This window comes from Calidris pugnax, unplaced genomic scaffold, assembly GCF_001431845.1.
Source record: "Calidris pugnax isolate Ruff unplaced genomic scaffold, ASM143184v1 scaffold54, whole genome shotgun sequence".
Lineage (NCBI taxonomy): Eukaryota > Metazoa > Chordata > Aves > Charadriiformes > Scolopacidae > Calidris > Calidris pugnax.
Window position 1 is genome coordinate 14,644,735 of NW_015090864.1, and position 27,944 is coordinate 14,672,678.

The window sequence follows — 27,944 nt, forward strand, 5'->3', positions numbered from 1 at the left end:
ACTTTGAGTTTTCTCCTATGCTTATGCAGTCTGCTGCATTCAGTTGTTGGTTCTTGCCAATTATTTAAAAAAGAGCCAACCAGACAAAAAACCCCAGTAAATAGAAGTTCATTCCTGCATAGGTCACTGTGATAAAATGTTTGTTTCCTTTGTAGTGGATGAACAGTATCTAAATCGTGTTGATAAAGGCTACAAGCCTATTCCAGAAACCTGGTTTTCTAATAAGAGTTTTATAATTTAGGCAAATGTGAAATTGTATTAAGGGGAGGAAAAAGTTAAATTGATCGCAGGAATGAGAACTAATTTCTAAAGTTTAAAAATGTTAATCTATCAAAATGACAAAAAAGTGAGAAAAACTATATAATAAATATTGAGTGAGTAGCTTAAAGGGGAGGCAGAGAGGACAACCCAATAAAAATTAGAGATTAGTGGTGTCTCACATCTTCAAAATGTACTTAGCCTGGTATCTGGCTTAACAGCGTGATGCTTGACCATCCTCGGACTGACCCCTCTGATCCAGGAGTAGACTTTGAAAGAAAATGTGTATGCTGTAACCCCCTGGAGGGAACTCATAGTTTTGGTGTTAATATTTAGAGACTCTGATACTGCAATTACACTTTGAGATTCTCAGAACTTCCTGCAGCGTTGGCTCCCCTCGCTGTATCCCCAGAGGAAGCGCTAGGCAGAGGAGCTTTATTTTTGGCATTCTTAATAGACCAGCGGGCTGTTAATTAACTCTCTGCACACTGTCAGCATCGAGTATGAGCTCAGGGGCCTCAGTTCGGATACTCAGGTGAACGATTTTCCTGCTGGAGACGTGAATGCTGTCAAACAGAGCATGCTATCTGAAAAATTAACAATAAAACACAATACGGGTAGTACCAAGTACCAGGAAGATAAGCAATCAAATGGTGAAAGAAAATAATGATGGGAAAATGTAAAAAAGGCCTGGTTGTCTGATGGTAGATTTGCCTTGTTCTGAGCCATGCTGCTTGATTTGAGGTAACGTCCTGTGTGCGTTGGCATCTGTATCTGCTGTAAGTCAATGCGCTAAGCACTGCCATTAGCAATAGTGAATCATCTTCACATTCTTGTTATAAAATTTGGGATTATTTGTTGAAAATTGAGATAGTCTTAGCTGATGTGAGGATCTAGATGGATTTTAAGGACAACATTGCAACTGATGTGACAAACCTGAGGTAAATATGAGAAGGCAGTCATTTTTTTTTTTTCCTCTTTAATGTGTGTATTTGTATTCAAGAGGCATGGTCTGGTCTTCCTCATTTGTCCTAGTATTTTGTGGTTCCCTCCCCTTTCCCCTCCTCCCAGATAAGATTGGGGAAGTGGGGGGAAGTGTCCCCAGCTTTTGCTTGGGCAAGCAGCAGGGCCTGTGGGAGTCAGTGGTGACTTGGATTTCTTCAAAGATCAGCAGTCTTAGTGATCCGGGGGGGTTAGAAGGTGAAGCAATGGACATCCAAGGCAGCAAAGTGCATAAAGTGGGTTATCCAGAGGTGTCTCAGTCATTTGTACATTTGGGATAGAGCTGTTTGTCCCAGTGGTTTCCTCGTTCTGCATAGGTTCTGTTCCTCCAACTGCTGCCACCCACCTGTCCTGTGGCAGAGAATGAAGATTCTTATTTCCCTAGAGGAAAAAAGGGAATAAAGTCCTTAGAAAGATGAAAATTATTCTTTTTTTAATGTAGGTTTAAGAAAAATATGTTACTGATTTAGTTGGTAAGAAAAGCAAAAGCTGTAACATAAGTACTATGTCCATCACAGCACCAAAAACATTTATTCAAAGTCAATGACAGTAGTAGCACTAAAGAGTGGTTTTCTTCTGAGGCAACATTTAAATATTTTTTTAAAAAATTTTAAAATAAGTCTCCCAATAAGTCTATTGGGAGAATTGCAAATAATATGGTAGAGGATATGAAGGCATTAAAGTTACTAGGATATCAGAATATTTTTAAAAGCTGCTGTTTTGATCTCTGATTGCAGGAAGGTAAAATGCTTAACTTTGGGTCTTTGCTAATTTTCACTGTCTTGATTTCTGCTTTTTTCTCCCTTCACCCACCAAGTTCTTTTCATCTGACTGAGGATGTTGTTAACGCAAACCAAGAAAAATCTTTTTTTCTGTTTCTTAAAGCTGACAGATCTGTGTCATCCCCATAAGAATGGGGACAACTGCTACAAATAACTCAGATGTGTTACATTTATTTCAGTCACAATTAGGCTGGGACAGAGCCTTGAGCCACACCACAGATGAGGTTAAAACGAAATATAAATCACTTGGCCAGTCGAGAGAATTAGAAAATTTTATTTCGGGGCGAAGAAAGCCTTTAAATAGCTGGTGAAGGCATTGAACAAATTCAGCAATGAACATAACCCTGTGTGATCTAAATTTACACCGCTGGTGTCCTTACCCTACAGCAAGAGCTGTTGTAACAGGAATTCTGTGTTACCTGGTGCCTGCAGTCAGAGCATGAACAGCTCTCCTGTCCTCCTTTCTTGATAGGAAGTTATCCCAATGAAATGGGAAGCAAGTGGGGGTCATGTGCCGGAAGGGTTAATGTAATGGGACAAAATTGAGTTTGTGGAGGATTTTCAAGGAGCAGTAGTGTGTATATTTGGAGTTGTGTGCTGCATTATCAAAAGCTTTAGAATTAAGAAAATAACGTTACACCCTAAGAAGATGCTACTAAGGCACGTTGTGTAGCAGACATCGACCTACCAGGCAATGTGTAGTCTTGAATGGGTCAGGTTTATTGCAATATATAGCCCTTGCCTGATCTCTGTCTTCAAGATTACACCAAGGCTTAAGCATAGAAAACCTGCTTAGAGTTATGTAAAAATAAGATTTTGTGGGAGGCAAGGAGAGCCCAACCTAGTTGCTTGTCATTGCTTATAACAGTGAAAAATATAATTACAAATGGCTGTAGGAGAGACAGCAGCTCTGCAGGTAGGAGTCCTGTAGAGTGTCCGAAAGTGAACCTGATCCAAAACTGTACTGCAAGGGTTTTTGAAGTAGGAGGACTGGGGGGAGAGGTGGTGCTGGTGGGGCAGACCAAGGAGTAGCAGGGGTGTAGGCATCTGACCTGGCCACGAAAGCTCTGGCTGCTACTCTCAAGCCAGTGCTCTCGACCCAATCTAGAGCATGGCTAATTTGGCTGGATAATGCAGTCTGAAACCGTATCTGTATTTCACTGTGATTCTCTTCTCTTTTGGCATCACAAATGAATCCATTTATTTTAAAAGTGGAAGCTCATCCTAAGCCAAGAAATGCACAAGCTTTCTCTTTTCCCCCCTTAGTGTGTTCTACTATTTGTAATGAATTAAACATTCCCCTTCCCCCCCCCCAAAAAAAAAACCCCAAACGCTTGAGCAAAAAATGTTTACTTGACACCTCTATTGTGAGAAAATGGGGCAAAAATGTTCCCTTTAAGGACTTACTAGTTTACTAATGCAGTTTGTATCACCAATGCAAATAATTTAAGCTGCTAATATACATAGCTCAGTGTCCTGAGTTGTTAGCACTGCTTTGTTAAATAGCTCCACATACTGTTGCTTTGCTTTCTTGTTAAATGATTTGTACAACTCGAATTTCATATTACTTTACAGGCCCTTTCTCCTTCAAGATGGGGTTTTCTGTTAGCTGAGTTGACTCCTGGTGGCTTGTGATGGTATCAAAGGCAGCTTTTAAATATAGATCACCTGTAATCAGGCTTGTGCCTGTTTGCCAACTCAATATAGATTTAAATTCAAGGAAAATTACTGTAAAATAAGTCTTTGACTGTTTAAACTTAAATTCTTGAGTTACTCAAATGGATAGTTCATGGAGGATTTCCATACATATGTCACTGACGTGTGTGTATATATATATTTCTGAAAGAAATGTTTCTGTTTCATAGCAAGAAATATATTTGAATTGCTCATTTAAATGCTTTAGAACTGCAGGAAGGAATGCAGGAACACTCTGCTATTTAGACATAGTTTAATTGAAAATTGCTTAAATTTTATTTGTAATAAAATATTTTGTGATATTTAATTTTACAAATTTTGCTGCATATTGCTTAGTTTGCTGATGCAGGTTGAGTTGTAGTGGCTTTCTCATGGCCTTCATGTTTTCTCAGCCTGTGCATGTTTGGATGGTCTTAAGTTATTAGAAGACTTCTGTCCTGATAAATCCATTCTCTCCTTGACTATTACAGCTCTGCTGAGTCTTAAAACTATTTTCTGCGAAATATTTATTTTCTGTGCTTATGTATATTCCACACCATCAAATCCTTTCATAAGTAATTTGATGTGATTATTTTGAAAAAGCAAGTCCTAAACTCTGTGTCTCCTCTCCTAGGCTTCTTAAACCTTTGAGTCAAAGAGAATTGTATCCAGACCATCATAACTCTTAATCTAAAAATGCCTTACTGCAGGGTAACAGGGTCGGTCTTTCCTTACACAAGAGCTGAACCGGTGGTATAGTACTGTCAGTGCAACATGATGAGTGAATGTTTAAAACTGGTTATTTATTCTAATTCCTTGGTGGTTCTCAATATGTTGGTTGGTTGTAAAATCAGCAGTAAGTTGCTGCACAAGAAATCAAACCTCTCTCTGCCAGTGGAGAGTATTATCCCAACAGACCAGTCTTAGTTACTGCCTTGGAGAGGACTACAGCAGATAGGACAGTTCTGAAAACTAAATGCAAAATAAAGCCAAGGGTATTTTTACTCGCTGGGTGACATCAGAAATCTGAAAGTTTGCACTGTGAAGGTGTATGAGTGGTGTGTCCAAGTGTTGTTTGCATGGATTAGATTCTACTTACAGTTTGATTTTTCTCTTCTTTAGTATAATGCTTCACCACAGCAGCAGAGAGATATAATAAAGAGTAGGAGTCTGGACAGGAGGCTACAAGAACCAATAGTTTTAACAAAATGGAGGCACAGCACAATTGTGTTGGACACCAACGATAAGGTAGGAGCAAGTTAAACAGTGTGCTGGAATACCAACTGTTTCTGATGCGTAGAGCATTTCATCTGGCAGAGATGAGTATGCATGAATGTCTGAAATCTCCTTTTCCTAATGTTCTGTTTTATCATTGTGACAAAATTTGACATTTGACAAAACCAAGGGCTGTTCGGTAACTTTACTACTGTTTGTGAGTAGTAGCTCTTGTTATCCTTGAAGTGTTTTTACTAGTGTTAGTTGAAGGTTTGGTGTGTACAGCCATTTTACTTACAATTTGGAGTCTCCAAATTCACTTAAGGCTATAGAGTGTAATTAAGATTTGAATTCAAGAACTATGCACCTATGGGTGAGGTTCTCGTGTAAGGTATATTGATATTTCACACCTGAATGCTTTAATTGCAGGAAACACCAAGTAAGAATACACTTGAAAGATTGCAGATGAGTAATTGAAATATTCATAGCATTGAAATAAAATCTGCACTTGCTAAAGTGAAAACTATGCCCTAAAGCTGGAAATAGTAGTATTATGTAGGGGATTTATCTCTTTAATGACTGTTCCATTGATCTCCACTGTAATATCTCAAGGAACGAGGAAGAGCTGTGTGTGGTGACAGCAGGGTTGTGATACTGTTATAGGGACAGAGGACAGAACTGAGAGTCTTGAAACGCTTGGTTTCGATCCTGTCCAGAGCTGAGTTTGGCATTTAGTCTGGAAAGAGCTGTGGGTCAGTAACAACAAAAGCTGTCTTCTCCCCCTTCTTAGGGCATGTTCTTGATAGTCTGTTTTGGGCTGTACAGTAACAGATGCTGTTCAGGCCACCCAGGAGACACAGACTCTCCCTTGCTCTCTCTCCAGTTTGATTTTTGTCCCAGCCATTACTGCCTGTGCTGGGATGTTCTGCCCATGGGTGAGGAGAGCTGATGTGAGCTGAGCTGGGAGGGACTGAAATGGACGTTGTAGGGTGGTGACTTGCTGGTTTCTGTAACTTTACAGCAGCCCATCCCAACGTTCATGGAAGTGGAAATACTTCGTAATGCTGAAATCTCAGCATGAGATACCAGGAGGTGGTTTTGTAAGCTCCCTTCTTCTAAAGATACAGGGAAAAATGACATGAATATAGATTTGGGAGTATGGAGAAAAGCCTGTAAGTGGGCCTGTGTAACTGCAAATGTCAAAGACAAACTTAAATAGACAAAATGCAGTAGTTGTAATTAAAATGGATCCGCTGCCCAGAATGTTACTTGCTTGACCTGTTGTTTCCGGTATCTTTTAATAGCTTCCCTTGTTGAAATGGAGTATAGGAGAGTGGGTTGTCATGAGTTGACTTAGTGCCTCAGAGTGGGATTTATTGGATTTGATCTTAAGCTTTTGAGCTGTCAGTTCAGAATATATCACACGTGGTGCTGAGGAAGCAGCGGACCGTGCTGGGCTGGAGACTTTGCACCTGCAGGCATTAGTTTAGCTCGAGCGATTCTGAGGTCCCTCTCCTGCTGCTTTCCCCTCCCTGCTCCTCCGCACGCATCCAGCTGAACCCGGTGTGCAGTGGCACAGCGTGAGGACAGCCTAGGCACAGTCCTGGGAAATCAAAGCTGAGCAGGCACTTCTAGCCTCATGTGCAGTTTACGCTTCACAGGTATGAACAGTTCTGCTGGAGACAGCTTAAAGTTTTGGCCTCACTTTTAAAGGAAGAATTATCTTATTATTTTTTGGCTTAAGATACACTTCTGTTTTGGAACGACCTTTATGTCATGCTGCAGTGAATGAAGAAGTTCTTGTAAAACATTGAATAAGTGGAGTTGTTTACTTTCCTTCAAGACCCAATGTTCAAATACCAAGAGCTTCAACTTAGTGAAGCAAACATGAAAGTGTACAAATACCTAGTGTAATAACTAAGAGAAACTGTATATATAAGCCACATTTGTAAAGTCTAAGTCAGTATCAATTTCCTTTAACAGCTTCAAAACATGCAGGCAACATGCATTTTTTAATGGTAAGGAGACTATATAGTTCATATAAAGCACATGTTAATGCTTTGAGAAGATTAAAAATGTGTAGTGGAGTAATAAACTAGTGTTCTGTGGAAAGACAAAATGTGTTTAGTAAATTGATGCACCCATTCTATTACCACTGACAAGTACACTTATATATTCTGCTTTAAATTAGTATGTGGAAAGAGAACAGTTCGTGACTGGGTTTCTTGTTCCAGAGTTGCTTACTGTATGAAAACTATCTCAAATTCAGAATGAAATAGGCAGAAAACCAACTGGTATTACCTGGATAGGCACATCAACCCCAAGTTAGCTTTTCAACTGACTCCTAGGGAAGCTATTTTCTTTCTGTTTTCTTTATTTGTTTTTCCTGGAAAAACAACACAACTCAGTTCTGTGAAAAAAGCCAGTTAAAAGAGTGCTTGAAATGTGTCAGAGTGTAAGTGTGGGTTGCCATGGCTGGCAGAATTTGATGATATCAGATGTACTTGTTAACTGTTTATTGGCACATACCTGCATATAGCCATCATCTAAAAAAATTTATAAGCAGAAAAAAAAATACCTTCCTGGGAGGGACAATGTTGATTTCCTTAATTTGAACTTTTTTCCCCCCTACAGACATCTGAAAATACGGAACGCTTAGACTGTTCTTAGGATTGCTAATGTTCTCTGTTATTGTGCTACTAAAAGAGCTAGTGGGCCACTTCTGTAGGTAGATTTACAAGTGAATTTTAAAGCACGGGTGTGCAGAGTGTTACGCAATGCTGGAAAAGCAAACTGAATTTGGGAGAGCTACCAGGGGACTTAAAAGCGAGGGAGGAGAAGTGTGTTAACAGTAACAGAGAATGAGTGACGTTTTTCTTCTGTTTGAAATTCTTTACCAGATTTGTAGCATATTTGTACAAAGCAATCATTAGTTCAGAAGAAACACATGTGCCTTTTTTGTTCCAAACTGGCAATTTTTCTGTTTTTCAGAGGTTTAGTACTTTCATTTGGTCCATAGTTAACATCTAGTTTAAAACAGAAGCCTGAATCTTTAGAAATTTTCAGTGCTTGATTATAAGGAAACTAATGATTATGACTTGCAAAAATTAATAGAGCTGGCATATGCTTTTCTACTTGTATAACAATTAATTTTACTAATTTTATATTTACTAATCACACAGGAACATCACCTGTTCTTTAAAATCTTGATATTTATTTTATGGTGTCCTGTAATAAGTTACTGTTATAAATGTGCTTCATAAATGAATAACAATGTCATACAAAAAATCTTAATAAGGATGGAAGCTTTGCTTTAAGCTGATACAGTAAGTATTTACATTTTTTCAAATGGATATTTGCTAATTAACCCAGTTTCATTGTTCTCTGTAAATCTTGTAAGAACACTGTTTAGTAAGTATGTTTATAATATAACTATCTGAGAATATCATACCAGGTTAAAAATATGGGGTGGTTTTTTTTTTGGTAATGTGTGAGCATGTATAAAGGAGAGAGAGAGAGTATCCTTAGGGTTAAAAAAAATTAAAAGGACTTGTAAGAAAGATAATAACTGATGTTGCCTATTTGAATTTTATAGGAATCATCAAGTGCTTCTAAGGCCAGTTTTCCTGAAAACGAGTCCTCTCCTTCTTCACCAAAGCATCAAGCCACAGTCAGTATGCAAAGTGTTTTAATAGATAAGTAGATGTTGTAAACTGGGCTATTCATGATTAGAGAATTGAGGGCAAGCCTACTTGTTGGGAAAAATAATGGGATAAAACTATTTGAAGGCTTTACATTTTAAAAGGAATGCATTGCGTCCAACTGTGCTTTCAGAAAAAATGTAAATATCTTTGGTTTATATACAACTTGGTGATAGGAGTTTAAGTTAAAAAAAAAGTCTGTGGAATAAAGTTATGTCAATTTTTGTAGAACTCAGGTTACTTCCTCCAACAATCATGTCTTCTCACCTAGCAACTCGAAAGGTAAAAGCAGAAACAAACCCCTCTTCTCCATAGAATCTCTCACTGTCAGTGATCAGAAATAGTTAGAAGTATTTGATATCTTAATTTTTTTACTGGTGTTTCAGTCTCCTTGAAAAGACATAAATAAACTGTGTCTTTATGATTTAGAGGAATAACTACTGGGAGGAAAACCTAAGCTTGTTAAAGTCATTATGAATGTTAAACTGAAACAAGAATCTGTTGATATTTAAAATGTGATTGTTGCTTTTTAAACAGTGGGAAATAATTAAAAAAATTAAGTTTTTATATTTAAAAAAATTGGAACTGTACTACAGTAGTATCGGAACATGTGCCTTGATCGATTTTAGCAGCCCTTTAGTAGGTAGCTCAGGGCATTAAAGGCGCAACTTCTCCCGTTTCATTCTTACTTTGCACACAGAGGAATGGTTCTGTGGCTTATTCATGCTGATCCATTCTTACAACTCTTCAGACAGTTTTCCACAATAAAATAAACATTGTTTATTAAGCAAGCATAGTTGATAGCCTTACACACAAGCAATTATTGCTGCATGTATTCTGATTTCTTTACATATGGCTCAGACCTTGAATTATTAAAATTGTATTTTGTAGAAGAACTTGCTGCTGCTTTAGATAATAGAAAAAAATAATCTGTATTTTCTTTAGCTGTCCCATGGGATTTAATCTTAAAAAGAAAGCTGGTTAATTGTGTACTTTGATTCTTAACTTGCTTTCTACTTCCTTTTCCCCGATTACATTAATTTTCCCATTAGTACCCCCTAGTGTTGCTGCTAAGTAGGGCATTGTGATACTTTTTCTGAATAGCTCTTCTTTGGAGCATTCTCACCCGTTCTACCATGAGTAGTTTATTAAAACCATAATTTATTTGGTCATGGGTTGCTCAGTCAGCATGAAAGATGGCAACAGGCCGCTTCCTGAAGCCAGGGGTTTGTTAGGAGGGTGCAATGCAAGGGCTGGTAGTGGTGCTCTGCATGGGTCACAAATAAAGTGAGCTAAAAAAATGGGCTGTGTTTTTGTTTGGTTTTGGAGGGTGAGTGAGGGAAGTTCCTCATTTCTTCTATGAAAATATTAGTTTTGGAAAACAACATATAGATCACTGGCTTAGGAAAGCATTCCAGCCCAATGGAGATACTAGACTGAGTAAGAGTAGCAGTTACCATTGGACCAAAATAAAACCTAAGCTGCTGGCTAAACACTATTAGCCGTGAAACATGTCATTTTTGTATTTTACGTGCTGTGCTTGAAACGTGAAGGTAAAATTTTTAAGATTCATGAAAAATCTATTTGTTTCATAAGAGTCTTGTCACAGTATTCCAGCAAAAAATTTCTCTTCAATACTGTATTCTGCAATTATGGTCCACTTAAACTTGAGATTTAGAGGAGAGTGTTGAAGAAGGTGTATCTTCTGTTCTCTTTGGATCTAGAATTGAGGACACTTTTGTTATGATAAAACTAATTTGGATCCTTTCCCTAGTTGATTGTTTGATTGTTTCAATTAATGGCTTAGTTTTTAAATTAGCACTATTCACTGGTAGGATAAGGCTGGGGTGACAGGAGAAAATGATAGAATTTGCTACCCCATCTTCAGAGTCACAAAGGACATAAATCAATGGTTTTCCTTTTTATCCTAGAATATTCTTCCAAACATTTGGGGTTTTGTTTTTGTTTGTTTGTTTTTTCATAGAAACTAGAAATACTCACTCCACATATTTGAAACTTGGAAATAACCTTGTTTACCATTTTTTTTTCCCCACTTTTCACTGACTGATCTCCAAATTTGTACAGAGGCATACTAATATAAGTTAATTTCATCAACAAGACATAACTAAGTAGTTTAAAATTCTAATATTTTGCTTGGGGATAGCAAAAAATAGGACATCAATGTTTCACTCATCTGTTTTTGAAATGAATATGCTAATATTTTTATGCATTTCAATCATGTTTTATTTAAAATATGCAATTATGTTAAAATAACTTGGAAGAATTTTGTCAGAGAATTTGGGCTGCTTGTTTGTCAGCCATCTCCTTTTTTAGTAAAAGACACAAACACAAATGTGCTGTTACACAAATCATTATAATTTACGTTTAAAATTTCCTCTATCTAGTACCACAAATAAACCCAAAGAACCTAGGCCTTGAAGAAGGAAAGCTTTTTATCCTCTGAATGGTAATGAGTACTTCCCCAGAGGAATTTTGATTTTGCTGATCTCTGTATAGCTTCTTGAAGTTATAATATGGGCAAAGATGGCTCATTGCCAGAAATTGATCATTTGGGGGATTGAACTCAGTGTCATGATGGCAATAGAAGCAGATTTTCTTTTGTATTTGTTATGTCTTACTCTATCTTACAGGGTCAAGAGAAGTATGGATTATTGAATGTGACAAAAATTACAGAAAATGGGAAGAAAGTCCGGTAAGTGTTGGAATTCTAGAAGTATATGTGTGTAAGGATTTGTGTAAGGCATCTGACTTGTATATTAGGACAGCATTCTTTTTATCTGAATTTGCCTCAGAGGTTTTCCTGTAGGGAGAACACAGTGTTTCCTTATTCCAAAGTACGTGTTTCTTTCAGTGAGCTAAAGATAGTGGAATTCAGAGAGCCAGAGGCTTATATGTGCCAGGGCTCCGCACAGGGCAGTGATTTCATGAAGGTGGACTGGTGAGAGACAGCTTTTAAAAATGGGATTGATTTATTTAAGAGAAAATCTGTATAGGTTATAACCTGTCTTGTTCCTTGGATAGAATCAGTGTAACAGGGACTTTCAGACTCGCTTCATCTCCTTTAATTTCCAAGAAACGTATACGTTGTGTGCTTCCTAATTCTTACTTCACTCTGCTTGTGAAGGGTTTGAAGCAGAATGTGTTGCCCAACATTGGTCTCCCTGTAGGTGATGAATGACCTAATTTCTAACTTCCTTTCTTTGCCTTGCAGGCAGGCATTTACATTATAAATCATAATGTATAATCAAGCAATGCTGTCTAAATTACGTTTTGGGTGTTTTGCAAAGAATTGGTGTTAAATACTGCAGAAGTATGGCACACCCTCAGATTTAATTTAGGTTTACATTTTACTTTTTAACTTTTAAATTTTTTAATTTAATCATTTAGGTCTAATACTGTGTTATCTAAATCAGTGTTTCCCAGACTTTTGATACGTGAACCATTTTTGATACATGATACATCCTTTTCTTGAGGATTAAATAGTCAGCACCCAGCTGATCTTCCAGAGCCACCCTGACCTAGTCCAGTGCAGCTGGGCAGCACATCTGACCCCCAGCTTGGTTCCTCACATCTGTTCCTAAAAGCTTGGTAGGAAAGGGTGGACAGTGGCTCGTGTGAGCTGCTACTGGTACAGTAGACTCTCACCACTTCAGTTGCATCTGTTGGAATCATTGGTCTGTACTACTGGGCTGCTACACAGGAAGATGTCACTTCATGAGCTGTTGAATAATAATTAATATTTGGTAAATGGAAATAGATTGTCAGGGCTTGTCAAGATTTTTATTTTTTTAACCTCAGGAGGACAGGTACTCAGGCATAAAAGCAAATAGTCAGACATCTGGAACAACTCATTTTGTTCTTTTACTGCATTCTTTAGATGTGTAGCAAATATTTTATTGCCAATGTAAATGAGCTTATTATATAAACACAGGACACTTGCAACCCAGTTAGATATGATCAATCACTTTCAGAATTATGCAGTACTTTGGCATAGGCTACTAAGTACACAGTAGACTGAGTGTTCCGTCCCTTTGAAATTATAATTGTATGGTCTTTCTCCTGGTGAACTACTTCCACTACTAATTAGCTTTGTTTGATTTAGACTTTGATGATCAGGCTGGGACTGTTAACATATGTTCCCTTCTACAAATATGATAGCAATTAAGACTTACTGGTGGCACTAATGACTGTATATATGGTTAAGTGTATTAACATACAGGTCAGCTGGGCAGCAATGATGGACAGTTTAAATATCTACCTTCAAAGACAGTTTATCTGATGTTTGTTTACAAATATTTACAGAAAGAATTGGATGTCATCATGGGCAGTGTTACAAGGTTCATCACTGCTGTTCACTAAAACCCAAGGAAGCGGAACTGGCTGGGTAAGCTCAAGAATAATCCACACCCTCATTTTAGCGTTAATCACGTAAAGCACAATAAATAAAAGGCCTCTTATTTGTAGGGCTTAAATACTGATATGCATGCATAATTTAGAAAAAAATAAGTGTGTGTAAGGTATCAGGAAAGTAGTTTAATGTAAAAATTATGATGTAGAATGAGAAGAAAACCAGTTTTACTTTCAGAAAGTTCAGAAACTTTTTTATAAATGATAAGTAAGAAACCAATAAAAAGGTATTCAGGTGCCCTGTAAGCTTGAAGTTTCTGCTTCAGGCCAAATATTTTTGTGTTCCACACTTTGTTTGTCTAAATAGTTTGTTTTACTGTCCTTGGATAATTTTTCATAAACCAGGTAATTTGGAATGTGATACATGTAATAAAGAAAATAGTCTGGCACTTGGCTTGTTGCATTGGACTGTTTGAATAATGTAGTATTGTTGTTTTATTATTTAGTCTTTGCCTTGCTGGATTCCGTATTTTGTTTTATATTTGCATAGTGCATGACAAGTATTTTTATCTATTTTTATATCTAATGAAGACCTAAAGAGAAATGTCACACTGAAGATGATTATTATTCAATTTTTATATCATCTCTAGTTTAATAGCACTATAATTAAATTGGCTATATTTATCCAGCTGCATTCCCACATTAATAGGTATAGAAATGGTTCTTTTATCTACAATTTACTTTTGGAGGTCTGACGTTAAACTGTGTCAGTCTCCTAGAGCATCTAAAGAGAGGTCAGACTCAGTATTCATTATTCCAGTGCATTATCATGCGAATTTCAGCAGAATTGCATCTTGCAGATATATATACTATCTTGCTGTGCTTTGCTCATCTTTCTACTTGGCTCACTTTCTCCTGCTGCGCTTCTTTTTGAGTAGTGAATTGGTATTGACAATTCTTTTCTAAAGCATTTTAGAGTTCATTTCAGAGCTGGAAACATAATTTTTTTTCCCCTTCTGTTGCTATAGAAAGGGTGTTTGGGGGAAAAAAAAGGGGGGTGAGGATGGATAAATAACATTTGGAGTAGAAGAGAATGGAAAGAGTAAAGTTGGGCAAGGTGGTCAAGCAGAAGGAAATGAGAAAGGAAGGAAAAAGAATAGAGGCATGAGATAAGGTGAATTATACTGTCTGGTAGGAAGTGGACTTGGCGACCTACAGAGATCTGCCCACCCCATGTGTGGGGAGGGGAAGCACAGAAAAAGGGGTAGAAACATGTATCTATCTGAAAGTTACTGACTTTCCCACCTGTAAACTTTGAGACACTCGGTAAATAAAATTGCTATTATTCATCAGTGAGGAAAACATTACCATAAGGAAAGGAACAGAACTTATGAATTTTTTTTAATGTAACTTTTATAACAAAATATGTTGAAGAAATATTGAAGAACCTTAAAAAGTGAGCTTTGAAGCAGGAAGTACTGGGATTTGGAAGGTTTTAAAACTCATTCCTTTACTTTCCTTCATGCTCTTTAGTCATTGTCTATTGTTTAGTCAAGTTCAATTTCATCACCCTACTTCATAAAATGGAAAGTTCCTTGCCATTCTGAGGTGAGCTTTGATATTTAGTCTCAAAGCACAAAGAATACTGTTATTTTTCCAGCATGCTAATATTAATGATGGAAACTGAGAACTTCTGCAATTTACTTTTATAGCTAAGTTCCAAAAACTCTATTACAGCTATTAATACTGTTAATCCAAATGTAGCTGTAGATCAAAAAAGCATTATTTTAACTGTGTGTTAATATCATTAAAACACACAGTACTAAGCTAAGATACTGTTTATGAATGCGTGATCCTTTACAAATGAATGTGTGCCCAAATGAATTATACATAAAAGATAATCATGCAACTCTGCTTATTGCTAGTGTGAGTTGTGTTATACCTTCCAAATACAGTTATTTGGTAGGGGGGAAAAAAGGCATACATTCTTTCAATAGTTTAAGTGTAGCAAAAGTATCATAGTCACAGTATTTCTGTGTGACACTGTCAGGTATGTGGATTTTATGTTATATACCTGCATACTCACAGTTGGCTTTGTAAATATGTAATTAACTCTCCTTTTGCTCTCTGAATTTTTTTGGGGGTGTTAAAAATCTCACCTCTCAAACTTTGATCTGTATTAGTATTTTAATAAAATGAAGTCAAGTCTAACAGTTTGACACATCATAAGAATTACATTTCTTCATCTTAGGAGAAGAATATTCGCTTAGCTTTCATCTAGTGATTGATATGACCATGTCTTCTTTTCTGTACATTGTTTTGTGACTTCATCACTTTTCTTCCTTTTTTTCATCAAGTCATTTTGCCAAGGGGGCTCAATTCCTGAGCTCTTGCTCTCGCTGCTTTCTTCTTGGAAAAATGCTCTCAGTCGTCGACCTGCTGTCACCTATGTAAACTCTGACCAAGTTTCAGCTATCACTGTATGTGTTCTTGTTGCATGCCTCTTGTCACCGTAAGGCTATCTGCCACTAATCTTGAAAGGGAATTTGAATTTTTCCAAGGTTTAAGTTTTGTCACTTCATATAACACCTGTTTGCTGAAAGTCACCCAGCGTGCAAATTAACACAAGTGTATTACAATAATCCTGTAATTGTTCTAATGAACAAAGTAAAAATAGTTCATCAGTGCCAGAATTATAATCCCAAATTTACAGACTATTTGGACCACTAGTGTCTTGACTAATAAACAGCATGATATGGTCAGTTTTTTAACAGATATTTTGTGTCTAATTCTTTCTAACATAACTAATTTAGGATGTTTTTAAAGTACCTACGATGCCTTTGATGTAATGATGTACATGTTTTTGGTTAATTCTAGCTATAATTGGAGTACCCCAAAAATGTAAATGTTATGCATAAAAAGCTGAAAGGAAAAGAGTTCAAGGATGTATACACCACATACAGAAAGCTGATGTAAATTTGTGTGACTCTTTATTTATAATTTAAGCATCTGTAGTTAGTTGTTTTGAAGTGCAGATGCCGAGCACAGAAGTGCTCTTTGTCAGGAACTGATAGTGTTGGTAACTAATACGGAAGTTTGTTGCTAAAGGTGGGTGAGGAGGAATTTAGATAATGATTCTACAATTAGAAGAAACAAACAAGCTTGACTGGTTGCATTATTGGTTTTTAATATCGCTTTCTCAGCACTCTTATCAGAATCAAACTAAACCTTTCTTGGAAAAAAATCATATACTGAAGACGTTAAAAGCAATGTTTCAATAATTTGACTTCTTGAGGATTTTAAAATGTTGATGATGTTTAAAACTATTTTGGTATCCTGGCTTGTAGTTTCTGAAGAGCGGAGAGAGACCGCTGTATGTTTGAGTTAGGTTAAGATTCCTGAAACTTCTAGAATGACTTTTTTGATGACCAGTACCTTAAGTTTTAGAATTTTCCTGTAAGGGGGAGCAACTGTAGGCTTGTTCTTATTAGCCTTGTGCTAAAAATTATGCAACTAGCTTTTCTTTGTCAAATTCATTGCTATGTAAGTGGAAGACTGGAACAGATTATTTATACGCAGTTTTGTATTCTTTAAAATGCTGCTTTCTGCAAGGAAATCTGTGGATTTTTTAATATGTCTTTTCACAGAAATTTAAATTTCAACTATTGGAAGAAGGTGTGTCTCAACTTTTGGTGTGAATGAGTAGTAATAGCTATTGCCAAATTTTAGCAATGAGGCTCATAAAACACAGCAAATGGTAACCACTTAGAAAGATTCGTCTGTCAACCTCATGTAATGGCGCATGTCCTCACTATCAGTGGTTATCAGTGGTGGTTAACCAAAAGTGGGTAAGATTCTCAAAACGTCAAGGAAATAAGTGCTCTTCAAGGTTTCATCTGGGTGCAAAATCCTGTTTACTGTGTTATACCACTGTGTCTCTGGCCAAGGATGTTATGTGCACGTCACTACAGTTCATCAGTATTGCACAGCTGATTATACAGGAGCTCAGTTGATTATCATGAAAACTATTTGGAATGCAAATACTCCTGTCAGAGACTGGTTTCAAAAATCTTCCATCATGTTGTTATGTCTATATAGAATATCTTTATATTTTTCTTTTTTTCTTTTTTTCTTTTTTTATTTTTTTTGTTAAAGCAGTAAGTTCTGGAGCTCCCTTACCAGCCACAAGGGAGCATCTGCTCAGCTCTGTGCAGTCCATCTGCAGCTGAGGAAGTCTTGGAATTAAAACTTTCTATTCAATGCTCATTAGAAACAGAATTACAAGAATGGCAGTAGTCCCTTGTGCATCCAAAGTCTTCCCATAAATAATATCCAGTTCTGTTTCCATAGAATGCTGGAATATATTACAATATGGACTGTGTGGCTTGTCCTGTAGTGACTTCCAGAACTTGGAGAGAACTCCTGAAAAGATTGAAAAGGCCTTCTATTTATTGATGTAGGACACATCTTCAAGGCAGTCCTTCAGCTACACAGCATCTACTATGTCTAAAGCAAAAAAACCTAAACCTATTCTTTTGAAAAGGTAGAAGTTCTCTCTGCTGTATAACTAGCATAAGCACATCCCATGACTAGGCTTTTTTCCTAGAGAAAGCTGTCAGACTGTGACTGTGTTTCAGCTGTGTGGCTCTAGAACAGATTCATATCTAGGACAACTGGCAGCACCATGCTTCTGAGCATCATCTGGGCAGCGTTTTTAGTGAATCCTCCCCTCATCCTGCAGAGGACTTTGGCATTCGGCTCCTGCTCTCTCCAGTGCCAAACTCTATAAATGGATTTATTTTTTTTTCCAACACGCAGCAAGATTGATCTAGGCTGTCAGGAAGTGTGTGGCTGGGGCACTTGGGTTGTATGTGAAGCAGTTATGTGAATCCCTCTCACACAGGCAGCTGCTGTGTAGCCGCCCACAACTGCGAGAGCCATAATGGGCCCAGAGATTGTTCCTGTGGAACAGGAGAGAGCTGGGCCTCTCTCAAAAGCTCTGCTCTAATTAATAAGAAATGTTCTTGGAAGGGGTATCCGACCATTAAGTTAGAAAGCGGAAGGTGTTGGGTTTTTTTTCCCAAGTGCTGTTTGGCATTGGGTAAATTAGAAATATTCTGATATTTCATGGGTAAAATAAAGAAGTTAAGATGCTACTTTCCATTCAACACTTAATTGCCCTCAGGACTCAAAGCAGGGAGATTTTCCAGTGGTAAACAGCCTTTCTGAAGCACAATTAACATTAATTAACATCCATGCTGGGAATTTAATCAGAAGCAGCAGATTAGTTCTGTTTTCTGAACCGTTTCTTCTCCCCTTGGATATGGCTGCACAGGCTGGAGACTTGTGCTCGCAGCAAGGAGCTTGTCCTGGGGCTTACGTCCCCCAGAGCTGTCACACGAACAGCAGTCGCACATCAAAGGCTTCTTAAAGAAATAGAAAAGACCCTTTCTGATGGATCAGATGCTACAAGCTTCCCCTCGAACTACAGCATTACATTTCTGTGCTGCAACCAAGCGTCTTAAAAGCGTTCCCTTATTTTACTGACAATTAGAGCTTTCTGTTTATGTGGGTCAATGAGTTGGTTTCCTTGAGGAATGGTATTTCAGAGCTATGTAGTATAGGTTGAAACCCCAGTAAAAGTACTTGATTTTTAAAAGTGATGATATCTAGTCTAAATGCGAAAATAGGAGGTGAAAATAGCTCTCTGATCTTTTTTCCAAAGTGTTTGAAGGGTACTTCTTGGTTAAATGTGGCTGTTGGGTTGTTTTGTTTTTTTTATCACTTCGTTTATTTTCTGTTTGTTTAATAGCTAGACAGTGAAATTGAGTTCTGTTTACTTGCTAGGATATGCTCCAGTATTGCAACAGAAGCTCTACAGAAAAATATAAAATAAAGTGAAAAGCATTGTTGGAAAAAAATAATATAAGCACAATATATATAGATATATAAATGAAAATGTAAAAACTGAAAGTGCTCTTTAAGTGCAGGAGGGATGTGATTTCTGTCTAGCAAAGCTACTATATGTGGTTTGATTTTTGGCTTTAAATGCAACTGTTAATTAACTGACAGAGTTTTTTTTGTTGCTGTTGTTCAGTTACTTGTTAGCCAGTTTTGTTTAAAGTTTGTGAATGTCTTGACTAAAATCAACTGCTCTATGAACTTCTACCATTTGTTACTAGGGAAAAAAGGCTCTGCTGGAATCTGGTTGGCATTTGAAGTTAGGGAATTTTAAGGGCTTTAGAGCAGCTTTTAATAGGCATGCTTAAAGGGGGTTTTCTGTGTGGTTTTTGTTTTCCTGATATCATGTTGATTTGTGGCAAAGTACTCTTTTTGAGTTAAAATGTATAGACTATAAATAATGTATATTTGGAGGATTGCAAGACTGTTTACCTGTTAGGAGTTTCTTTAAGTTTGTCATCATTGTTCCTTTTTTTCCAGAAGTTTGGTGTCAATCAGTCTAAGCCAGAATTTACAGTGGATCTCAAAGGGGCATTGATTGACTGGGCCTCAAAGGACAAATCCAGCAAAAAGAATGTTATTGAGGTGAATTATTTTATTTAAATACAGAATTATATGTACTTTAATGACTTAAGATTTTTTTTCTCTAAACTTAAAATCAAAAACTTTGGTTAAGTTTTCTAAATTTCTTCCTGCTCAAATATAGGTATATCTTAATACCTGCAAAAAATGTCCATTTTTCATATGTCTGTATGGGATATGCTTTTAAATTTTAAGCAGACTCTTACTGAATGTTTTTTCTGGTAAGTGTTTTTGAGTGGCTATATATTATCTAAAAGTTATACCAGGGAGAAGTTTAATTTGATTTATGATTTCACTTTTGAATTCTAGTGGATTTACCAATTCTGATGATACCTGTTTTTATTTCTTTAAAGCTAAAAACCCGTCAAGGAACTGAGCTCTTAATTCAATCTGACAATGACAGCTTTATTAATGAATGGTATAAAGTTCTTAACTATACCATCAACAATCAGGTACGTGTTTGAATAGTAAAGGCTCTGTTTTCAAGTTAATGTTATTCAACTCCTAGTGCTTCATGTACATCTTTGTTTCCTGATTACCTTGAGTGTAGGCAGGAGTTTGAGGATATGGCAGTTCCTGGTGGATGGTCCACTGGATTAAGAACCAGGAGATGTGGGCTGACCTCCAGTTCAGAAATGAGCTTCCTTCTGTGGCCAAATACTTGTTCTGTTTCAGTGACCTGAAAGGTTTGGATAGAGAGGGAGTGAAGGAGAGAGGACAGCCAAGGGAGTGATGATGTACATTAATCAGCATTTGATACTATTATTCACTTAATAAGGCTGCACTTAAAGTGCAAATTAAAAGACCTGACAAAATACAGTATTATCTCTTTTTATCAGACAGCATAGTGCCAACTATTTAATCAACAGAAAAGTGATCAAGCATTTGATCTTTGATGTGTAAAAAGGCTATCTGAAGCTTTTGAAAAGCAACAGGGAATGAAGGTGTTTAAAGCTAACATCTACCCTTCAAGTTAAAGTGCAGCTTGGTCAGTAAAGTCATGCTTCTGCTCTTTCAGTGCTCTGGAGTACACAACCTTGCCTTATTTTTAAAACGTCCTTCCTTGTAAAAACAGACACTGTGCGGGCAGATTTTTGTAACTGTGTAGAAGTCAAGTTCACTTTAGTAGAAGAAGGAAATAGGCGGTTTTGGAAGGGAGTATGTTGCACTGCCAGCAGAGGAAGTTCCTTTTCCTATTTTCTGGTATGTCTCCAGGCGTGTGTAGCATAGGTACGAGGCTGGAGGTGAGCAGTTTAACAGACTCTGGTATCTGCCTCTGTGCTACAACACGAGCTACATTTTCACTTGACTGTGTTTAATATGCATATTAATAATTTAATATGCTGAGAGAGCAATAACACAGGGCAAGAATTTTAGGCATTGGTATATTTACTTTTTCAGAGTGAGTCCAGCATATCTTTTGACAGTGGTGTAATTTTCTAACTAGTAGTTCCATTTTTTTCGAAGAAAATTTTAATTAAAGAGATCAGAAATAGGGTAGATGCTCTAGAAAAGTCAGATGCTTCTGTAGCAGACCATGAAATAGCTGATGTTTGTCTACTGGATTTGAAAAAAACCAACAACCCATATTTCTGTTGTCGATGAGTTGATGTAATGAAGCATTATCATGAAAGACTGGTTGTACTTTGTTCAGTGTCCAGCAAAACTTCTTTATTAGGTCTTACGATCAAATAGTGTTTCTCAAAGTTACTCTGCCAGTGAGAGTGGCATCATCTCTGAAAATATTTCTAGCATCTAGAGTTCAGGAAAGAACCCACTGAATATCATTATAGGGAAAGAAATGTATGTTGTAGAACTGTCTACATGAGATGTGTTAATGCTTTATTCTATGAATTCGCAAACTGATCACTGTATGTCTTCTTAAATCTAATAGGTAGTAGAGTCTGATGAAGCATTAGAAGATGATATACCAGATTCCCCTGGTGTGGAAAAACAAGACAAAGAAAAAGAGAAAGAGAATAAAGACTCTAAGAAACTTCGTTGTAAGTTGAAAACTTTCCATTAATTGATTTTTAGCAATGCCAATTTTTATTTTTTGCATCTTCAGTATTGTGTGTAAATGGAGAAGAATTCAAAAGGACAGCTAGGAATGAAACTACTCAAATTTGGCAAAAGGTTTTGATATAGTTCATTCTACATCTTGGTGCCGAATAGGAGATTTTCTTCCTTGTTTCATTAGTCATAATTGGAAAAAAAAAAAAAAAGAAAAAAGTACCAAATGTGGTCAGCTCCTGCTGTGTGACACATGAAAAACAAGAGAAAATAGGCAGTGGTGAAATGGATTATTTTCAAGGTGTTGTCAAATGCACAGGAGTAATTAGACGCTTGTTTTCTCTAACTTTCATAAATTATTTTGAATAAGAATTCTTTTGTCTTTTTACATGTTCAAAACTAATTGAACTGTTTTACTTGGGTTTTGTCTGTGGTACAGCATCTGTAAATATTTGCACTGTTAACTTAAACTGCAATTTTGATAATGTGCTAATGATGTTATATTGGCTTATTTAGGAAATCTAAACATTTTTAATAACACCTTCAGAATTCTGGAGCTAAATTTCTTTTAGCCATAGAAATTTCTTCCTATGCACACAAATATATTAATCACACAGACTGTTTTCTCTCTTGTATTTCTGTGCTTTATATGAAAGTACCAGTTTTGAAACATAGCTGTATTTTTGAAATTACATATCAATTCCATATGTAAACTTCCATTTAGTTACTTTCACAGGCAGCATTTGGTTTTACAAATTTTTTGTGACAGGACTGTCTCTCAGTGGCTTGAAAAATGGATGCTATTTACGAGGAGTTCCAGAAAGTTAAGGAAAAAAATATAGATTAATTGCAATTTTTAATAGGTGTTTTCTGAGTTTTTTTTTTTAAGATGTTGGTTCCTTGGCAGATAAATGCAGTGTTTGGTCTGTGGATATTCATTCCAAATGCATTTCTCTTTTCAGCAGTGAAAGCACCTAGCAATATAGATTCCACAGATCAGAAAAAGACCAAAACGAAGCTCAAGAAGTTTCTTACACGGCGCCCTACATTACAAGCTGTCCGTGAAAAAGGCTACATTAAGGGTAAATGAACCTTTTTAACAAAGGAAATAATTTGAAAATCTGACTTTAGTAGTTCATGTGTAAAATGGGGTTAAAATGGTCTAGTTTTAGAGTAAAACACATGTATATAGCTCTTTTAACAAAAGTGTTGAATGTGTAGTGGAAGTGGTGATTGATTGTTATTCTTCTGAGCAGTGCTACTTGCCACTAAACTTCACAGAGGATGTCCTCTCCTGCTCATTACTGGCAGAACTGCAGTGAAAATTCAGGGCTCAAGAGCCTGTTTGGACTTGGAGTGGTTCTTTGCTAGAGAATCCATTTGGCTTGCTGTTCTGAGCTGGAAACTTCAGACAGCTGATAACCATTTGTGGGTACAGAGCTGAATGCATGTGCCCATCTCTTTCGTGAGGGTATTTTAGTCTGAGGGGAACCAGACGATCATATGCCATCTCATAAGGAATGAATTATTTAAGCAAACCGGGATGAGGCTAAAGGAATCTTAACTTAAACATCTTTTTTCCCTAACCTTTTTTGAATGTATACATTTTTTTAAACTGTTTCACAAACGAGTCTTAAAGATATTCTTGAATCAAACTTATAAAAGAATTGATAATTTATTATATATTTCCATTTGTGACACTTGTAGAAACTGTGAGAGAACAGTATTTGCACAGGTTGAAGTTAATGTGTTTGTGTAAATTATTGACTTGGTACTCACTGTAAAACTTTATTTATTCGTATGCTTTAGCAGGACTTGTTAGGTGGTGCTTTACTGGGGTGAAAATAGCATATGGGTAGGCAAATAACAGACCAAATCCATCTGTGATTTGCCTAACTACATACTTTAACAGGTGTGCTTCTGTTGCATGTGGCATTTGATATATTTGTGTATCTGCAAATATAATTTAACTGTACATGATGGAATTTTTGTTTGGGATAATGAGGCATTATTCCCAGATTTTGTCGTTTTGCTCTGCTTTACAGCTTAGTATTCATGTCATGGCTCAGTGACGTAACTTCTGACATTAGCAACAGTGAATGCTAAGCCAAGTTTAATTTGTACACATGCGTGCTGATGATTGGATTTTTAATAAAGACATTAAGGAATGGAGAGTTTGTTTTTATTTAAAAGCATGGTGTAAACTTTTAAAGTTGGATCTGCGCTCTACAGATTTACATTTACTGTATCAATGAAAAATACAGAACTCTTTATTTAAAAGCCCAGTGTACTTCTGTCGCTGCTACAGAACAACCTTAGTAAATGGAAAACTTGGCAAACCCAGTATGAGCAGAAAAAACCCCAAAAAGTTCTTGAAAAAAACCCCAAACCACTCAAAACAGCATGCACTAAGCAGAGAAGTAACTGCTAAATTTTTGTTTCATGGAAAAACAAAATTACAAAAGTTACTTTAAGATGTGAGAAAAAAATATGATTGTTGGGTATGTGGAAATTATTAAAGTCAGAGGCAATTGTAGCACATCAGTTTGTTACATACGAGTATTCTCTTCTGCTACCTGCTCTGCATTGCTTTACCTGCTACAGCTGCATTCTCACCTGCCTTTCTACTGCGTGGGCTTTTTCAATCCCCTGCTACTGATTCTGCTTTTATACAGCTGGCTGCCTGAGTAGCAGCAGCAGCACTGAGGTGTTTCGGGGCACCGGCCGTATACGCACACAGCTAATAATGCCTTTACCTGCCAGTTTTCATACTGTATAATTGGTCTGGTGTGCTGTTTGGACTTCCCAAAGAGCTAATCAGATGCAAATGCCATTAATGAATCTGCTTAAATTACTAAATGTGAAAAATGGGCTAGATGCTATGGATGATGCAAATGCAAGAGCATTTTCTCTCTTGTGTAAGCTCTGAAGTAAGATCTATGTACAGTGAAGACGGCCACTTACATACCTTAACATGTTTAAAAAAAACAACAACCAACTTTTGTCCCTTTAAGAGTGTGAGCTTTGCCTCTCTATCTCAAGACCCTATTTCAGTCTCACGTATCTGAACAGGGGAGGCCATCTATTTTTTGGGCATCTTTGGTGAAAAGCATAGAAATGGGTCTGAGAGGTTTTGGTGGTAACATAACCTGAACAAGAGGAGTTAACATGTTGCTGGAATACACTAAGACACTGCAAAAACCTGGTCTCTGCCCAAGCTGATTTCCATTTTTCTTCAGTTCAGGATAGAAAACACTCCCCCTGGATTGTGTAGTTTTGAAAAAAGATTCAAAATAACCCTTGCCCATACGTGTCTGTATTTAGATTCCAACCTTGCAGCCAGGTTGCATACGTGTAGTGATATTTACATCCATTCAGAGCTCTGTGATATAAAGGTCTGTCATTTACAAATCCATGTCAGAACCCAAAAATGTTAGAAGATGCTACATTAAAGTAAATCAATATGTAATGCTGGGTTAAACAGTAGGTGCAATGAAAGATGAACTTTTACAGGGTTTTTCCCCAAGCAACGCCAAAGGCTTTCATTTTGGCTAGTTTAGATTTTCTTAACAAAGATTACAGTAAATGTATTTTGAACTCGGAGCAGGAATGGAGTATAACAGGGTATTCGAACCCATTATACTTCTCATAACAGTAATGATTATGAGACTCTTACCACGTTATCTCCTGATGGATTAAAATCATTTCACTAGCAAAATTCCTTACTCGCACACTCACGTTTGTGTAACTGCTGCCACGCTTTCTCACCGGGAGCTTTTTCTTGCTGGGAGCTGCTGAGGGCTCTTTTCAAAACTTTCCTATTTTCACTCTAATACTACGACAATTGTATCCAGTAGTCTTTGCCCTTTAAAAGGTTTGTTTTAACCTGAACTAGTTCTGTCACTTGAGTCCTGTTCCACTGTAAATCAGTCTCTTTACTTGGTTCCAGATCAAGTGTTTGGTTCCAATCTCACCAGCTTGTGTCAAAGAGAAAACAGCACGGTGCCAAAGTTCGTGAAGCTCTGCATTGAGCATGTTGAGGAACATGGTATGGTTGATGTTTTTTGTTTCTGAATCTCTCTTCCTCACCACACTACCTAATTTTGAACGTTTTAATCCTTAAAATGCTTAGACTTAATGTAGACTTAAAATGTAGGCTTAATATGTAGACTTATTTTGGGGAAAATAATTTGAAACTTGTATCTGTCGTTAACAATGAGTTTTCAGGAGTGGGGAGGTAAGTGGGATCCAAAATGGGGAAAGGGGGGGTATCTTATGTCTGAGTAATCAATCTGCTTCAGTGTATCTCAAGCTGGAGGAGAAGGCAGGACAGCCTCCTGGCAGCAACGCTCTAAGGAAAGAGGGATTACAAGAAGTAATAAAAGAGCTCAGCCCATCGAGTTTTTTTTTCCAGATGGAAAGAGAGAGACTGTCAAAGCACAGCCATTCATTTTTGGAAGGTTTAAGCATGCTAACAGTCATTTATTTTAAAACTTCCTTGAAACAAACTTCTAGGAAAACATTGTATTCCTGCTCTGTATATGCGTTAACTGCCAGAAGACAAGTCTATTGGTTTGGTGTTACTGCAGCCAGTTACACAGATGGTTATGTGAAGTTTTACACAATTCTGAAGACTATCAGGGTCCACATATGACTCAATTTTTGTTTGCTTTCATTGAAAATAAGTCTAATAACAGAAAATTATATTTGAAAGCTACATGTAATGTTCTGGGTTGTCTGATGTAAAGGACATCTTCACTTTTTTTGTTGAAAATATGTTGGCTGTGACTTCTGACTTGGCTGTAGAATGTGTGGGTTTTCTTGCTTGTTTCTTGCTGTTGTCCTTGCCCTATCTCTTGGAAAAGATGACTGAGAGCGGATTATGGAATCTCCATAATCATCATTCAAATATATACCAGTCTGTTAATCTGAGAACATTCTCTTGAGAATCAGGGTAAGTGTTACAGGGGAATACTATGTGTGATTTTTAAGGCATTTTCTACGGGAGCTTCATTTAGGATTTTGTTGCAGCCTATAGTTCTCTTTTTCAATGCTGCTATCTTATGGCCTGGGAGGGGAAAAACAACTGCTTCCATTCCCTTACTCCTGTTCAACAAGCTGCCACCTTGCTTGTAACAGCAGGCTTTATTCCATTTGTGATCTGCAGTTTGTGAGAAAGGGGTTATTTTGCTTTGTTCTTTTTTCTTTTTTTTATTTCTTTTTTATTTTAAAGACAGGACTGCAGTGAAGATAGTGGTGAAGTTTTCCTTTTTTAAATACCTGAGGGGAAGCTGACAGAAATGAACAGCTTTTTTTCCCCACTTCTCCAACTCTCCTTACTACTGCCAATACACTTCAAATCAGTTCTTTCTGTAAAGGAATGACTAGTGGATTATGGGGAAAAGGGATATGTCAGATGGTGCTGGTAACTGTGCTGTGTTGCATCAGACAACTCCTTGAGGAGCTACAGGGACCTGCAGGTATTCTGGCAACACTCACCCTGCTCAGTGGCACTGACTCACATGCTGCATTCAGTTGGTGTTTCAATTAAATTCTTTACCTCCTAATAACTTCTGAGTAACTGCAGTAGCAACCACAGAGACACAGTTTTCTTCTTTTCTGGTTGAGTGTGCAGTACTGTAAAGGCAAGGGCTACCAATTTTAGTTTTGTAGGCGGTTGGGTAGTGATGAGTGTGCATGCACATCATTCCTTCTCCATGCAAACCTGGTCACTTGACAACTTTGAGATGCTGTCTATGCATGACTTGATTTGATTTTTCTTAACCATACATTAAAAAATTGAACACCCACAAAATACTTGATTCTTGCATGTTGGACTCCCGTATGCCCCCTGCCCACCCACCAAGAGCATCTTAGACGAGACACCTAGTCTCATTGGGGAAACTTGGAGCTACTGCCTCGTTACTGCTGGTCTACTGTGAAGGAAGTTTTGGAGGTTATTGTGAGCTTGACACTACCAAACCTGTGTCAGCAAACCAAAGCTCTTCCGATATGCCCTACCCATCCAAAAAGCCAGTTTAACTTCTTTTTTTTGTTGTTGTTGGTTTCTTTTTTTTTGTTGAACCAAGTGTTCTGTGCTACAAGGAGGGTTTCTTTTCTTTTTGCTGAGTAGGCATATAAAGAGGCAGCCCTATTGACTGCAGAATTCGTACTTGTGTAAGGTATTAAAATGGATTTATCCCTTTGTTTTAGGATTAGATATTGATGGCTTATACCGAGTTAGTGGCAATCTTGCAGTGATACAGAAGCTAAGATTTGCAGTCAATCATGGTAAGCTTCCTTCAACTTTATTGCAGTTGCTTATATTTTCAAATTGTTGAAGTTCATAGAAAGCTTCGGAAAAAAAATTCTTAATGTGTAACTGCAG

At 37.1% G+C, this 27,944-nt stretch overlaps 1 protein-coding gene across 11 annotated transcripts in view; it reads left to right on the forward strand.

The window, feature by feature from the left end:
- The window catches only part of ARHGAP12 (Rho GTPase activating protein 12), a 75,529-nt gene that overhangs the window by 43,419 nt on the left and 4,166 nt on the right, over positions 1-27,944 (forward strand). For 3 of the 11 annotated variants that reach the window (XM_014945036.1, XM_014945041.1, XM_014945045.1), the window contains 11 exons: positions 4,839-4,964; positions 8,527-8,601; positions 11,284-11,345; positions 12,956-13,037; positions 15,358-15,480; positions 19,442-19,546; positions 19,897-19,995; positions 21,438-21,546; positions 22,519-22,638; positions 25,506-25,604; positions 27,770-27,847. In XM_014945036.1, coding sequence (XP_014800522.1) covers positions 4,839-4,964; positions 8,527-8,601; positions 11,284-11,345; positions 12,956-13,037; positions 15,358-15,480; positions 19,442-19,546; positions 19,897-19,995; positions 21,438-21,546; positions 22,519-22,638; positions 25,506-25,604; positions 27,770-27,847 — 1,078 coding nt within the window. Of the gene's footprint in view, positions 1-4,838; positions 4,965-8,526; positions 8,602-11,283; positions 11,346-12,955; positions 13,038-15,357; positions 15,481-19,441; positions 19,547-19,896; positions 19,996-21,437; positions 21,547-22,518; positions 22,639-25,505; positions 25,605-26,789; positions 27,848-27,944 lie in introns of all 11 variants that reach the window. The other 8 variants (XM_014945040.1, XM_014945043.1, XM_014945046.1 and 5 more) reach the window with 5 other exon arrangements.